At 42.3% G+C, this 15,700-nt stretch overlaps 6 protein-coding genes across 6 annotated transcripts; 2 read left to right on the top strand and 4 right to left on the bottom strand.

The window, feature by feature from the left end:
• Positions 1-247: 247 nt before the first annotated feature.
• On the bottom strand, positions 248-579 carry E1B28_000150 (uncharacterized protein; the record flags this gene model as incomplete). Its single annotated transcript, XM_043145952.1, has 2 exons — positions 248-369; positions 429-579. 2 exons carry the CDS (start codon positions 577-579, stop codon positions 248-250), a joined length of 273 nt encoding a protein of 90 aa, XP_043014652.1.
• A 4,686-nt stretch (positions 580-5,265) lies between these two features.
• Positions 5,266-5,738, bottom strand: E1B28_000149 (uncharacterized protein; the record flags this gene model as incomplete). The annotated part of the gene is made up of 2 exons (XM_043145951.1): positions 5,266-5,379; positions 5,427-5,738. 2 exons carry the CDS (start codon positions 5,736-5,738, stop codon positions 5,266-5,268), a joined length of 426 nt encoding a protein of 141 aa, XP_043014651.1.
• Positions 5,739-7,221: 1,483 nt separating this feature from the next.
• On the bottom strand, positions 7,222-8,563 carry E1B28_000148 (uncharacterized protein; the record flags this gene model as incomplete). Its single annotated transcript, XM_043145950.1, has 5 exons — positions 7,222-7,335; positions 7,387-7,623; positions 7,687-7,763; positions 7,822-8,332; positions 8,477-8,563. 5 exons carry the CDS (start codon positions 8,561-8,563, stop codon positions 7,222-7,224), a joined length of 1,026 nt encoding a protein of 341 aa, XP_043014650.1.
• Positions 8,564-8,574: 11 nt separating this feature from the next.
• Positions 8,575-8,954, top strand: E1B28_000147 (uncharacterized protein; the record flags this gene model as incomplete). The annotated part of the gene is made up of 3 exons (XM_043145949.1): positions 8,575-8,697; positions 8,750-8,845; positions 8,895-8,954. The coding sequence occupies 3 exons, from the start codon at positions 8,575-8,577 to the stop codon at positions 8,952-8,954; spliced, it is 279 nt and encodes a 92-aa protein (XP_043014649.1).
• Positions 8,955-10,057: 1,103 nt separating this feature from the next.
• On the top strand, positions 10,058-10,462 carry E1B28_000146 (uncharacterized protein; the record flags this gene model as incomplete). Its single annotated transcript, XM_043145948.1, has 1 exon — positions 10,058-10,462. One exon carries the CDS (start codon positions 10,058-10,060, stop codon positions 10,460-10,462), a length of 405 nt encoding a protein of 134 aa, XP_043014648.1.
• A 4,114-nt stretch (positions 10,463-14,576) lies between these two features.
• On the bottom strand, positions 14,577-15,584 carry E1B28_000145 (uncharacterized protein). Its single transcript, XM_043145947.1, has 4 exons — positions 15,451-15,584; positions 15,309-15,384; positions 15,195-15,255; positions 14,577-15,133 (listed from the first exon to the last, which is right to left on the bottom strand). The coding sequence occupies exons 1-4, from the start codon at positions 15,499-15,501 to the stop codon at positions 14,815-14,817; spliced, it is 507 nt and encodes a 168-aa protein (XP_043014647.1). The 5' UTR covers positions 15,502-15,584; the 3' UTR covers positions 14,577-14,814.
• Positions 15,585-15,700: the final 116 nt, after the last annotated feature.

Below are 15,700 nucleotides of genomic sequence, written 5' to 3'. Positions count from 1 at the left end.
TATAGGAGCTCATGGCGGTAAGTACTTGCGTCAAGAAATGGTATGAGGAGGGTATGGGAAGCAGGGGAGGCATGGCAGGTTCCCAAAATTGAATCAAGGAGATGGAGAGCGAACATATGTAGGGTAACGAGGTAAATGTACAGTTAGCATGTAGGGTAGCGAGGGGAATGTACAGCTAGCATGAGGTCCAAAGATAGTGGGTAACAAGAAAAGAGACAAGAGGACTTATAGACGAACAACTGGGCAGTCAAAAGGCCATAGCCCTGTCCAGCTTGCACTGCCAGGCCATGATGACAGCCGTAGTGTCCTGAGCAGCATCTTGAAGGTGTTTGGCGACACATAGTTTGTCATATCCTCCTTGAGAATGACCTGAAAAAACCTGATGTTTCATTCAGTAAATGATCTGGTGGATTCAAGATGACACTCACTCACTAAGTTTCTGTCGCTGACCGATCCTAGTAACTCCTGCCTCTTTGGCATTGAGGTGGACATTGCTAAGTGAGTCGTCCACAAATCTCCAAAAATAACTTTTGCGATAGAAAACCTTGACACTCCTAGGGGGCTTTGAGGGGTCAGCATTGGTTGCTGCGGCAGAGGTGTTGGCATTGGCAGAGGTGTTGGCATTGGCGGAGGTGTTGGCATTGGCGGAGGTGTTGGCATTGGCAGAGGTGTCATGAATCGTTCACTTTCCAAGGCATGTCCAGCCTCAAGAAATACCTAGCAATTAATTTTTTAGAGCATCCCAGGCATTCCTAGCATCTGGTCATCTTTACACAAAGTTTCCACTGTTCTAATCAGAAATCTGATAGCTCCTGCAGGTTTCCACTGTTCTAATCAGAAGTCTGGTAGCTATTCACATGTTATTTCCTATTGGTTAAGCCCTATCCCCTTATAGATAGCTCAGTAGTATATAAACCCCCCATGTATCTAGCTTTTTTCCCAAGCCTTGTAATTTTAAACCCTCTGTTTGTGTTTCTGTCTCTTGTGTTTTCTGCTTTTCCTCCTCTCTCTCTCCAGTTGAGCCATTGCTCCTGTCCAGTGTTCCTAAGTGTTCCCAAGTGTTCCTTCCAGTATTTCCAGTGCCCTCAGTATTCATCCAGTGTGTTTCAAGCACTTTTAAGCACCCTCTCAGCATCCCTCAGTAAGTATTTACCTTTGAGTAAACCTTGTTGCCTCAGTATTGCGATATAAATCGGAAAAGACCTTAAAGATGCAAATTTGTACAATTTTAACACTTATAAGTCATAAATTATGGGATTAATAGGACTAGAGTGAGCCTGGACTTCTAGTTAAAGCATGAGCCTCTACAAGAGAATTTATCTGTATGAAATGTACAAAATTAGGAAAGATGAGAGACTTTGCTGAAGTTCAGAAAACGTATAAACCTTGGGAAGCAGCCGTTTAAAAACCTTCGTTCTTTTATTGGAAGGCCTCATCTTACTCCTGGAATGCTCATAGCGAACATAGGGATTTTATTATACACTTTATTGAAACTTCAATGAAGTGTGGTTGGACTGCTCGGATATATGGAATTCTCAGATATAGAAATCCAAACAAAGATAAAGGAAGGAACATCCGATTCTCATGAATGGAAAATGGAAAGAATAGGAATTTCTCGGAGAAACAAGGAAACATGGACTTCAGTGAAGTACGCGTGTGTTACAATCTGTGCACTTTTCAGGCCCACTGAAGTAAGACAGTCCCCCAATAATTTTTACCAGCAATTCCCCTCAATTCGACCATATGCCCACAGCTGTACAGCCTCACCGAATACCCCTCGCCGAGTACTCCTTCATTTCCTGAGTACCCCACATTTCCCGAGTACCCCTTTATTAAATTCCCCTGAGAACCCCTTGCCGAATGTACACCTCATCTCGGAATACATATAAGTATACAAATAAGTATATACATAGTAGACTATATAAACTTTGAGGTTTTTTCTTGAAACCTCAACCTCGATATTTTTACCCATTGTTACCCCACTGTTACCTAGTAAAACTCTAACTACTTATTCCAATCCTCTTGTAGTGCATTGAATCTATTCTGTGTTAACTACAACAGCCACCAAGTGTGATTATTAACTTCAATACCAGCTTTCAAGCTCGACAACCACCCTGACAACAACCTTCAGCTACATACATCTTGCTCCCTAATTTCCCCTCATAACTTGAATGAGAGAGACTCCATGTTGCACTGAAAAGTGAATGAGTCCTAACAGCGTGGCATTTGATTTCAAGAGAGAAACCTTGGAGGCCTAGAATCGAGGCTAGATCTTCTCCAAAAAGGAATAGAACAGGAACAGGAAGAATGGATATGCCTGAAACAGGGACTCGTTCCCTAGGAAAACAGGAAAATGCGGATAGGTCAGGTACTTCGGCGAAGTCAAGTCGCCACATCGCAACCAGGAAACAAGGAACAGATATTCAGTTTAATATTCTATTTGGCACTTCCACACATAAAACTCTTGTATTATACCCGATTAAGTGAGTTTCTGTTCGACTGAAAGGGATTTCATTATTATTTACCAGTTTCATACATATTTTGGACTTTTACTATTATCTATTAGAAAAACTATATATAAGGAGAGCAGGAAAGAGGGATTTTCCCCAGCAACCTATGAGTGGAGACGCAGTTCACCTACTAGGATTTGCTTGAGATTTGACCTTTGCCCCACTCTTCACTGAAGTTTGGTGTTCTGTGTTTGGAAAAGATAGATTAGATTATTGCAATTGAATTTGGTATTGGCATATTGTCTTTGAATTGAACTCTGGATATTGAAGTCAATTTGGACTTATATTGATTTTGGATTGCTATTGTCTAGTTTGGATATTGAACTTGGAACCAAACTTCAGCAAAGACTTGTAAAGCTTTGTTGAAAAGTCAGATATCAAATTTTGGGATTTGTGAATCGTATTGTCACTTGATTATAGTGAAAGAACCTTGATTTAAACTTCTATAAAACTGAAGACTCCCATATTCTATCTTTCTTGGTGCCTCTTAGTGAAAACTAAAGCCTTAAGAATACTGACCTCCACCCCATACAATTGTGTGCACTCTTCTTGGTGTGGTTTTGGTTTGCGCACTTTGTGCTTGAGGTGTGTTTGCTAGCCATATTTAGTGGTGTTACACAGCGTTATTATCGGCAGTCCCCCTTTGTAGTGTTGTCCATATTGTTTAGCTTGCCACGTAAGCCTTAAAACCCCACTAGTTGGGTACAGTGGTTCTAAGGTTGAACAGTTTGTTTCAGGTGGCGGCAGCGGAGTTGGTGGGAGGCGGTTCTTTGGCAAAGACCTGAAATTTAACAAAGCAGTATCGCTGCAAGCGACTCAGTAAGTGAACAAAAAGTAGAACATTGAGAACTCACCAAGTAGGCAACTCAGGCCCAGTGAGTAACCTTTATTTCCATACTGGGCAGGGCCCAAACTGGAACAGAGAGTGTAGATGGGCTAAGGCCCTGTCTCTGCTCCCTTCTTCTTTCTTCCAAGAGATTCCTTGAGCTGCAAACCGATTAGTTGTTGGTCTGGAGCTGAAAGTAATTTAAGTGATACCTTTGTCTTGATGGAGCCTCTTGCACTGGCAAGCCCATCAGTTACCATGCTCTGTAGCTCAGAGATAAGCGCTGGATGCTCGAATAACTTGTTCAGAACATTGAAGAGGTCAGGGTCTTGCTGAATGAGGTTCTGAACCTCTTTGTCAGGGAGATGGAATTGGAGAGCGTATATCAACTCACCATAAGAGCACCGGAAACTCCACCAAGATATGTTGTTATGTCAGGAGATAGCAGGCATCCAACAATCCTTGGTCTGTAGGTACGACTGCAACACAGGATCAGTTTCAAATCTTGGCGTGATGGGAATGTACCCTGAAACTGCTGTCCAGTAAAAGTGTCACATATGAAAACTCAGTAATGGCACTAAAAACTACTACCAGGTGCAGCAAAACACACTCCAAGTATGAAGTGCACAAAACCAAACCCAACACTAGCAATTAGCGTAGTTGATTTGTGGAGGTCGGTTTCAATGGACGCTCTCAGCAAGGTTCACTGAGAACTCTAAGATAAGACTTCAAAGGTGGGGTTTTATATGGTTCAAAACAAATTTAAATTCTGTGTTCACAAGTCAAAATGACAAAGGCTTTCTACAAAGTTCACTACTTCGAGGAGGTGTTCAATTCTTTCTAAGTTCAAATAGAACTATCAAATTCAATTCAAATTCGAGTCAAAGTGACTCTACAAGTTCAAAGTTTCCAAGCACCAAAGTGGCAACAAATTCAAATCAAATTCAAAGTTCAAATCTAATCTTTTCCAAATACAAACACCAACTTCGAAGAAGTGGGGCAAAGTATGAGCCAGAGTCCCCTAGTGAAAGCACTTAGGCTTCTGTCATAGGTTACTGGGGAAAATACTGCTGCTACCACCCTTCCTTATATACGCTTTTTCGAATAAATAATAATCAAACATCGAAGATATGGTAAAAAGTCGAAAATATAGAGAAATCCCTTTCAGAGATACCAAAGTACCCTTAATCAGGTATAGTACATGTCAATTAGATATAAAACTGTCCAGAATATAGTATTTCTCATTTCTTTTCCTCATATTTTTATTATTCCTGTTCTGAGTCAAATATTTTTGACATTTGCATGTGGATACATCCTGACCCCTTTTTGTTTCCAAGGTGAGTCCCCATGTGCTCCCTTGTTCTCTCTTGTTCTATCTGATCTGGAATAGTCCAAAACAGTTCGATCTACGTTCCAGGGATCGTTTCTATGGTTCTTTCCTGGTAGAATATCCTTTCCAACCAGACATCGATGAGATCTGCCCCTTTTTCTTGTTCCTAGCTGTAAGTTACAGTCACCGGTGTTATTCCTTTTCCTTAAGTCTGAAGTGGACTTTAGATAGTTACATCCATCTGATTGTTACTTCCAGATGTACTTCTAAGAGTTGTTTCCATCTTTTCAACCAATATCGAAGAAATCAATAAATTCATAGTAAAATCAAGTGTCCCCATGTTTGCTACAAGTATTTGTGAGTGAGACAAGGCCTATGCAAATGAATGAAGGTTTTTAAAGGCTGCTTCATCAGTTCCTACAGGTTTCGGAACGTCGAAGACTCTCGTCTATAAGGTAATTCATACTTTTCGTACTTCGGATAACCCGCAAATAGACCCATGCTTTGACTAGCAGCTTGGGCTTGCTCTAATCCTCATATTATGTTCCCATTTTGATTATATTATATATAAAAATGTTAAAAATGTGTTTATTTAGGTACTAGTAGAGTTTATCTGCGATATCGGGGCTCTGGGCCTGTGCGCGGCTTTGAAGCAGCTTCTCGATGCTCTGCATTTTAATGAAAAGGATGGTATCATATTGCTGTTTGTGCAGCTGAAAATGAATAAGTAATGGATATGAAAGAAGTGAAGAATACGTACCTTTGAGAACTTTTCAGCAGCTCTGATATGTTCCTTGTCAAGACCTGACTCATTGGAAGCTTCCTCGATGCAAAGCTTCATATGTTTGGCCGTCTGAGGAATATTGTCTCCGAGTTCAAATACCCATTCGCAAGGCTGCTCAAGAGTCAAAGGGGAGGGAGACACTTCTCCTGGCAAAGTCCAAGAGAAGGTTCCCTGGGCCTCGAGAGTGTGAGCTAACATGTGCATCGCAATGCTTTGACCAGGAGTTTGAAAGGAATTGTGCAGATCCATCCTGCCATAGATGGAGGAGGGATGGGCTGTCATGTTCATGTTGTAAATGGAGGAGGAGCCGGTAATGGGCGAAGTATACCACTCAAGAACCAGCCTAATATCAGAGCTACACAAGTGGCACTAACACCAAATCAACTCTAAACTAGTAAACTTCCATGTAAAGTCTATCAATAACTCTACACACCAAGAAGATTGCAAGGGTGGACTGCTTGGCAAAGGTTACATACAAGATCACAGTCTCAATATCGTCTGAAGTTCTTATAAAATCAGGTTGTAACTGCAAGTGTAAAACACCACAGCTACAGGGTTCAAAGGAGTTGTACGAAGCTCTGTTTATTGTCCAGTGGACTAAGTGGGACTATGAATTTCATCTACAGTAAGACTAATTCAAACAATGGAGACTATTGCCCTCGATGGACACGAAAACTAAGTCCTTGGCAGACACAAACGCTAAGACCCTCAACAGATCACAAAACAGTAATCAAGGCCTATGGACAGATAGTTCTCAAGTTTCACCTCGACGGTCTCATATGTTCAAATCAAATCTTATCATATCACTGTACAAAGACAGGGCAAATCACTCTATTGGGTGTCAAGAGCAGTTACTCACGGGCAACTCGCTCAGGACTTTCCTACGCACGGGTAGTACTTGGGATTATCTATGGATATACATGGGCACCTTTTATACTACTTCTACACTAGCTTGGTAATCCTTTCAGTACTTGTTCCATCTCTAAAAATAATGCATCATAGCTATGAATCCATGCGAAATCTTATCATTAGGGACTACTACATGTGCAGAATCTTGTCTACAGAGCTTTTCCGTATTCTAATCATATGTTTTGGACCAGTCTGGACTGTTCTTCATTCTTGTTTCAGCATGTAGAATGGACCTACATAGGTGTACCATGTGGTATTTCCTGCCTATGGACCTTATCCTGTATTGCGACATTATCAAATCATATGGACTTTGTGTGTCCAAGTAGTTCCAGCATATGGATCAAGAGTTCTGAACTGTGATCTGGGATCTGTATCATGTCTTTTTGTCTTTTTCTCAGATCGGGACTCGATCTACAGTCATATCAAATTTCTCCTAGTCTATGTGGTCTTATGTCCAATTTCTTGTCAACTAAATCCCCCGTAGAAGTAGATACTCCTAGTATGAAGGTCTTTTGACTCTGTTAAGTTCTGCTACAAACGGTTCTGTGAAGACTACAAGTCTTCTAATAGTACAATCCTTTGATATACTAGTGCATAGTAGAATGTAGAGAGTAGAACTCAGTGAATTACCACTTAAGTCCTCTGCTCATAGTGTTCTACAGGTTTCGAACGGTCATACAGTTTTCTGACATGATCTATGGCTATCTCTAACTGGTCTGGCTGCACCTATGACACATCCTACTAGCAGCACTAGCTTTAACTAGCAATTCAGCCTCACTCTAGTTCTTAATACAATAAATATCACTCCATAGCACTGTTTAAAGTGCAAAAAGAACCTTGTAGCATAGTCAACTAAGTCGCATTAATGTGGAAGGTCAACCAGCCACTTCTTCCCATGACACAGTTCTGACATTGAGTCTTGACCATCTTCGGGATATTCAATCATCACAAACTGTGTTATTGGATTTGAGAAGTCCTGTACATGAGGTAAGTACAGTAGTAGAAGTAAATGTTGAAATACTACTACCTTTGCTATAGCCTTTGCTATATCATTGATATAGGACACTGTACCTGAGAAAGATGTTACTTTCTCTGTTGGCCTTGTCACCATATCCTCAATTGCTTTCTGAGCTTTCTTCAAAGTACCAAGAGATGGAATATTCTGTGCTCCAAGAGATTTTGCCCATGTAATCACTGCTGTCTTCTGAATCTCTGAGAACTGAACTCTTATACTGCCACTGAACAACAATTGTGTCAGAAATAACTGGGGGAAAAAACAGTTCATTAGTAACAGCTAGAACTGGAACATGTAAGGAAACAGGTTTACAGGCATTGAAGCCCAAGGATATGTTGGTGTGTTTGTACTTGGAATTTTATAGGAAGTGGTATCAGAAATGGAGGGAACTGTGAAGCAACTGTCAGCTTGTACAGAACAGATTTTGAAAATGATGTTGCTACACACCTTCAGGCCCATCATCAACTTCCTCCTCCTCATTGCCATCTTCAACTTCATCTGGCAACTCTGATGATTCTGTTGCGTAGTGGGATGGAAGATGGCAGAAGATGACTTCTTCAGTCTCCAAAGCTTGAATATAGTCCTGATAATAGTCCTCTTCAAAATATTCATTTCCACTTAGAGAAATCTCTCTATTTGTGGGGGTCCAAAGGGCAGATATCTGCATCATTTCTTCATATTGTGACCCAAGGGAGTCTTGGTTGAGAGGAGGAATGGCAGAATAAATGGGTGGGGTGTTGAATGTCAAAGTTGGTGTCAAAGTTGGTGTCAATGTCGGTGTCAATGTCGGTGTCAAAGTTGAAGTTGGTGTCAATGTCAACAGATTATTCCACTGAGCTTGAATATAGAGGTCTTCATAGGTGTGATGCTTCTCACTTTCCCCATGTTTGGATAAGTTCTTCTGTTCAAGTTGCTGATAGTTCCCCCCTCTTTTTGGGCATGCCAGACATTCAGAATACTGCAGAAATAATATATATAACATATTGAAATAAAACAATAAAAACATACTTTTTACTCCTGATACTAATGTATCCATTTTGCTACGGGCAAGTCCTGTGGAGATATTAGGATTGAGGAGAGAAGTGGGAGGGAAAAGACTTACACAATTGGTGCATGTGAAGGGTGTGAAGTGCGTGTGCACACATGAGCACGCACACAGCTTTCTTCCCCTCAACAACTCCACATCCATTTGCTTTCAAAATGACATCCTCTGTTGTCCTTCAACGTTCCCTCAACACTCTCACTTCCAAACAAATCCATGAAATTCCTCTAATCATCTCCCTCGAGGGCAAGTTACCACCCCATCTGATTGACACGACAGTGGTAAGCAAGTTTCGGTTTTTATCAACTATCCAGTTTTTTTGACGAATCCCAGCCTCTCCAGTTTTGTTTGTCACTTCCTGAACCCTACAACATGTTTCTACAACCCATAATCAGCGATAAATCACCCCATCTGGTATGGGTAGAAAAGGTAAGCCATTCAGTTGATTGTCAATGCACTATATTGACAATTTGGCAAGGACCTTCCTACCTTCCATTCCACTTCATCCAAATCTGCCATCTCCACTAGTCTTGCCTAGCCAGACTCTACCTATAACGAGCTCCTCAGTTGAATTTGATGATCGCTGTAATATGAAGTCTGGTGGTCTTCTTGGGGTCTCAACAGTGCAACTCGTAATGACATCATTAATGCCACGCAAGCAGGGCACATGTAACAGTGCACAGCACAGATGCGTCGCTCAATTTACATCTCTGTTCGTAACCACAACGTGTTGGCACATTCTCCCTTCACCGTTACGCGTTTTCCCCAATATCATTACTTTTTTGACCCTCATTGTACATCATGGACCCACCACAACTCCCACATCAGCTCTGAAATTCACTGCAAGTTACAAGTGTCAATCAACTCTCGACGCATATTTGTTCTACCTTGAATTCAGTTTACGAGGCACGAAGTCGTTGTGACCAGTATCAACCTTCACCCAAAAGTCTCAGGGTTCCGCCCAACACGACCCTCATCTTGCTTTGATTCGTTGAGTGTATCCTCCATCCCAAGGGCTATGCTATCGACAAGTCCCTTTGTATGAATACCATTTGTGAAAGCTTTCGTTCCGATGGTCACTTGTAGTTCAGGGTCATAATTGATCATCTTGATTGTCTTTTTGTTGTAAGTTGATGTAGCAAGCGAGTTGTATAGACAGATTTGGCGGAGGGGATTTGAATAGCCACCAGAAGCTGCTGCAGAAAGGAGGTAGAGGAAAATTCAATAGCTGAGTTACAGAGAATCAAGGATGTAGCTCAGGGTTGCAACTAAGTCCCGAATGGACAAGAACTTGTATAGCAAAAAGGGCTGATTTTCCGTCTCCAGTTGCCGTTATACAGAGTAATTGCTGTTGATCAAGGATTTTGAGGATAGATTGACGTTGGAAGGGCTTGAGACCTTCAGGCCATTGAGGAACTAGCTTGTTGACAATAGAATCTACCACAAAACTGCCTCTCGCAGAGCAGAACCTGATGGGATTGCTCATTGATGAAGGTAACGATAAGAGATTAGATTTGACACGTGGTTCGCTTGCATGGCATTAACGACGTCATTATGGGTAGTGCTGTAAACCCCCCACGGATCCCATAAGACTACATCTCCACTGCCATTCCTTACCCAACTTTCTTGCTGTTACCACCAATGTTTGACCACCAAAACACCCAGTCCTGGGTCGAGCTCCACAAGGGTATCGCGCAGTGGATGTCAAGTTTCGTTCAGCAAAGGCACCACACGCAGGATTGGGAATGGGGGCAAGAAGCGTATTGGATGGCATTTGCAGCCACATACACCAATTTTCCAACTGCTAATTGGCCATCATGGGACACTACCGTAGAACTAGAAGGGCCATTCATTCAAGGCTGGTTCTATAGGGGACATAAATCAACGTACAACGTTCACTTGGAGTATTCAGAAGAGGGCTCAGAGGATTCAGAGGATTCAGAGGATTTGGATAAGGGCACACCGGACAGAGACCGCAATGTACAAAAAGACTTATGGCAACGCTTCTGTGTGCATGTTTGGTCCGGGTACTCCATCTTCATCTGATATGTTACTGTATGTGTTTCCTCCTCCCGTGTTACTGAATAAAATGCTGTTCATTGTTGTCTCAACTTGGGCTCTCTTTGGTGTATGTTCATTCGCTCATAAGCTTGACGGTTCGTATCTAACTGAATAACACAGGAAAATGAATTGACAGTGAGGTTGCGAAGGAAAAGCTTGACATGTATGGAGGTCACCTCCTTCAAGGTATGTATTCTCTTACACCCTACAACCGTTGACTTGGTGGTATGCTTGGGGCCTCTTTGCATGTCAATCATATGCAAATTCTCGTGTATGCTATTGCAATCTACGAAAAATGTATGTAGTCTCTTTCTACGTCATTTCTTTCTTATCTATCCTTTCCATGTTCACTTAGCTCCTTCATTGCCATGAGTACCATGGTCTGGGCCACTGTGGAGCAGGTTGAGAGACAGCAAGAGACAATGAAGATGAGGAAGGTGAGGTAATTGTCAGGACGGGGCTATTCACCAGCCCTTTTTGTCACCCACTACCCTCAGACCTCACATTCCATTTGTTATCCTACACGCTACCCTACACACTAACTGTATATCCCCTCGTTGCCCTACATGTACATTCCCCTGTCTTGCTCTCTCCCCAATTCAACCCGCTGCCTCCCTGTACTTCCCATAATACTCTCCAATAAATCTCAAATAGTCAATGCCTTTGTTGATAATGCCCCCCTGGAATGGAATAGAAAAAGAAGCAAATGGAATGGAATTTATGAATACGACAGTGTTGCTGGCGGCTCGCACCACAACATCGCAATATATTTGAGAGGGCTGTACATCATATCATAGACAGCAACTCAAGATATCTTGACCATATAATGGATTATATGGTGACAATATTAGTGTTATTGTCGGCACATTCGGTTCAGTTCGGTGCAGTTTGTACCAGTTTGGGCTCATCAGTTTGGGCTTTGATGGGTCGGCAGGAACCATTCAGGGACACAGTTTGGGCCGAAAACCTGACCCAAACTGGTTAAACTGTGGTTCCTGAGTAAGTAAAAATATATTAAACTTTCTGTGACAATGATGGCAAATCGCATCACTTGATGTGACAGTGATGTGATATTTCTTGTGACTAATAGGTACAAGTGACCCATTGGGTCGCATGGTTTGAAAACAAGGTTTCTTGGGCCGAAACTGTTCTATATTTGGTCTTTTTGGCAAACCGTTTATGGAACCATTTCGGCAATTTGGTTCACAGTTCGGTCTCAAACCGGCGCTAGCCCGAACTGATGAGAACACTAGACGATATCGCAGGCCCTATGTATATCACTCATATATGATCCGACTATATATTGAGCAGATGGGGCCGATCTCTGTGACATATTATGACATTATCCTGACACTATAAAACAGCACTTATTTGTACGATATGGGCCAACTTTGGTGGTGTACTCAGCTTGGTGTTCTTGGCATTTGAATTAGCCAAAGACTGGTCTATTATTTTAGAATGCTAGTCTCCAACTATCTTCTCTCAAGACACAATGAAGTGGAATTCATATGGCTCAGCGCTACACTGCGAGGATTATTTATCTAGAGGTGAGAATGTGCATAAGGAAACAGGGAAATGGCCCATACACCCAGGCTGACGCTCAGTAGACACCGTACATAACATACCATATGTCACAATCCGTAACATCGGCACATCACTATTGGGCTCTCCATGCCCCTCCATGCTGTCAATACCCGTCCGGTTGCCGCCAGTATCGTCCGTATTGCATCACTGGTGTCACGGTATCGCAATATAAATCGGAAAAGACCTTAAAGATGCATATTTATACAATTTTAACACTTATGAGTTATAAATTATGGGATTAATAGGACTAGAGTGAGCCCGCACTTCTAGTTAAAGCATGAGCCTCTACAAGAGACTTTATCCGTACAAAATGTACAAAATTAGGAAAGATGAGAGACTTCGCTGAAGTTCAGAAAACTGTACGAACTTTGGGAAGCAGCCGTTTAAAAACCTTCGTTCTTTTATTGGAAGGCCTCCTCTTACTCCTGGAATGCTCATAGCGAACATAGGGATTTTATTATACACTTTATTGAAACTTCAATGAAGTGTGGTTGGACTGCTCGGATATATGGAATTCTCGGATATAGAAATCCAAACAAGGATAAAGGAAGGAACATCCGATTCTCATGAACGGAAAACGGAAAGAATAGGAATTTCTCGGAAAAACCAAGGAAACACAGACTTCAGCGAAGTGCACGTGTTATTTGATTTCAAGAGAGAAACCTTGGGGACAGGGCCTAGGATCGAGGCTAGATCTTCTCCAAAAAGGAATAGAACAGGAACAGGAAGAATGGATACGCCTGAAACAGGGACTTGTTCCCTAGGAAAAACAGGAGAATGCGGATATGTTGGGTACTTTGGCGAAGTCAAGTCCCTACATCACAACCAGGAAACAAGGAACAGATATTCAGTTTAATATTCGATTTGGCACTTCAGCACATAAAACTCTTGTATTATACCCGATTAAGCGAGTTTCTGTTCAACCGAAAGGGATTTCATTATTATTTACCAGTTTCACACACATTTTGGACTTTTACTATTATCTATTAGAAAAACCGTATATAAGGAGGGCAGGAAAGAGGGATTTTCCCCAGCAACCTACGAGAGGAGATGCAGTTCACCTACTAGGATTCGCTCGAGATTTGACCTTTGCCCCAGTCTTCACTGAAGTTGGTGTTCTGTGTTTGGAAGGATAGATTAGATTATTGCAATTGAATTTGGTATTGGCATATTGTCTTGGAATTGAACTCTGGATATTGAAGTCAATTTGGACTTATATTGAATTTGGATTGCTATTGTCTAGTTTGGAGATTGAACTTGAAACCGAACTTCAGCGAAGACTTGTAAAAGCTTTGTTGAAAAGTCAGATATCGAATTTTGGGATTTGTGAATCATATTGTCACTCTTGTAGTGAAAGAACCTTGATTGAAACTACTATAAAACCGAAGACCCCACATATTCTATCTTTCTTGGTGCCTCTTAGTGAAAACTAAAGCCTTAAGAATACCGACCTCCACCCCTTACACTTGTGTATACTCTTCTTGGTGTGGTTTTGGTTTGCGCACTTCATGCTTGAGGTGTGTTTACTAGCCATATTTAGTGGTGTTACACAGCGTTATTAACGGTATAGTTCATAGAAGCCGTAGTGCTGAGTACCCACTCAGTACACCCAGTATAACTCTGTATCAGTAGATTCAGTACTATAATCCCCACAACTTTTCTTCCCTGAAAGCTACCAGTAGTCAGTGCCATGGTGTTCATTAGGATTGGGTTGAACACTTTTCATTTACTCCATACTACTATGGCCTCCAGACATCCAGAAACTTGGATGTCTAACCTGAATGGGGGACTTCAGCATTTTTGCACTGGTGGAGGCGTGTGAAAGCAGCACGTGCTCTGCTGCAGGTACGTGGGCGCGCGGGTGTAACACAATCAAAATCGTTAGTACCTGGCTTATTTTTGGCTATAATTTTCCAAGTGGTAGTCGCTTCAGTAGTGCCGTCTTTTGACATAGTGTTATAAATAATGCATTAATTCGTTACAAATACAAATGGAATAGTCAATGCTATAGTGTAAATTAAAATTAAAATAATTCCTTACTGTGGGCAGTGCAATAGTAGGTGGCGAGTTAGAGAAAAAAGCAAAAAGAAAATTTTATAATAAAGATTTCGCAAATATGTTTCCATAACTGTCAATCTACAGGGTGTATGGGATATACAGAGCGGGTACGTATGTCATGTTGGCAGGTATACGCAGCGATACGCGGCGATACAGAGCAATACGGGGTAATAGATTTCTCTCATGGGACTCGACAAATGCTACATCTATGGGGGGACGTAAACTGGGCTACCCGAGCTACATGCAATACATAAGAATACGGAGGTATACATTCCTGTCTCAGTTTTTCCTGATGTGGTCACGGTACGTTTGACTTGATGTTCGTTCACATACGCCTGTAACCTCAATTACGAACGCCACGCAGGTCTATGGAATCGGTTCGGCGCAGCGTGTCGTATTCAAAATATAGCCTACGCTGTAGCCTGTCGGCGTTTCTGGAGTACTTCACTGAAGTCAACCGAGGTTCTTGAGGGCAATGGAAGCTCAATATGAAGGATTTTGTATACGCAGTAACGCAGCCCAGGAATATAATCGAAGCGGGTCGCAGAATCTCAGTCAGCAGTCATTACATTATGTACACTGAATAGTCGTGATAACGCAAGGGGTAGAGATACGATAATGTCCAATACCACGAGCGACCGTGATAAAGCGCGTAGGGAACGAGGAAACAAGAAGAGCGAAAACACATAGGAGCCTTAGACCGTGGCGACTGGTTTGGCCCTACTCGACCCCCTCCCATGAAGTGTGGTCCCCAAACCCCCATGTTGCCGACTCACCCACGCACTGACAGCCACAATCGCCGTGAGAGTGATCCATCCCAACCAAGCAAAGGCCAGTATAGCTGAAAGGAGACTACACTGTTCGAATCGTGGACAGAACTCCACCCCGCTGAATACGGATGACGCAGCGGCGGCACCACCGAGCCAAAGGATCCAGAGAACGAGGAGAGCGATGATTTCGTGGAGGTAGAAGCGGACGATGGGATTTACAGTGTCTCGGAAGAAGAGGAAGAGCCTAGATTCAATATATGAGTCAGTTATGCGATGAACGGCCGACGGAAAGGGTGACTTCATACATGAAGGCACACCATATCATTGTGAGGATTGTGGTGACCAATAGTTCGACAACAGATGGGTCTGGGTGGATTTGGGTGTCAGTAAATTGGATTTGAAGGGGTAAGTACACGCACCGTGACCCCCGAAGTTCTCATTTGTGAAGCTGATCCTAGTTGCACATAATGCGAAGAGTATAAAACTGAATACGAGCTATATTGAAGAACAAGGATTAGCTTAACAGTAACAAAGAAGTAAAGTAGGGCGAAAACGACTCACCAGAACGACGTACAGCCAAGCGCGAGTGCTTATTAGATCGATCCCTGCCATTTTTCGTTGTCCTGGTCGTTACAGTCGTAGAGTTCGTGCTAGAATATATAGCTCGTCGCAGTCGTGGTGGTGGTTCGAGGTTGAGGAATATTACTACATAGCGAAAAGCGATGAAGTCATAGGACGGCTGCTGCGGGCGGCTATGACGCGCGAGCGAGAATCGTGTTTTTCGACATTTCTTGTCCTCATGATCATGTAC

The sequence above is a fragment of the Marasmius oreades genome, chromosome 1 (genome assembly GCF_018924745.1).
Source record: "Marasmius oreades isolate 03SP1 chromosome 1, whole genome shotgun sequence".
Lineage (NCBI taxonomy): Eukaryota > Fungi > Basidiomycota > Agaricomycetes > Agaricales > Marasmiaceae > Marasmius > Marasmius oreades.
Note: the sequence above shows the minus strand (reverse complement) of the source record. Positions and strands in the feature narration are given on the sequence as shown.

Bases quoted from the DNA above. Each gene is read 5' to 3' on its own strand.
- E1B28_000145 (XM_043145947.1), bottom strand. From the start codon at position 15,501: ATGGCAGGGATCGATCTAATAAGCACTCGCGCTTGGCTGTACGTCGTT. The intron at 15,256-15,308 runs GTGCGTGTACTT...AAATCCACCCAG, and splicing joins TGAGAACTTCGGGGGTCACG to ACCCATCTGTTGTCGAACTA. The intron at 15,134-15,194 runs GTATGAAGTCAC...TATTGAATCTAG, and splicing joins ATGATATGGTGTGCCTTCAT to GCTCTTCCTCTTCTTCCGAG.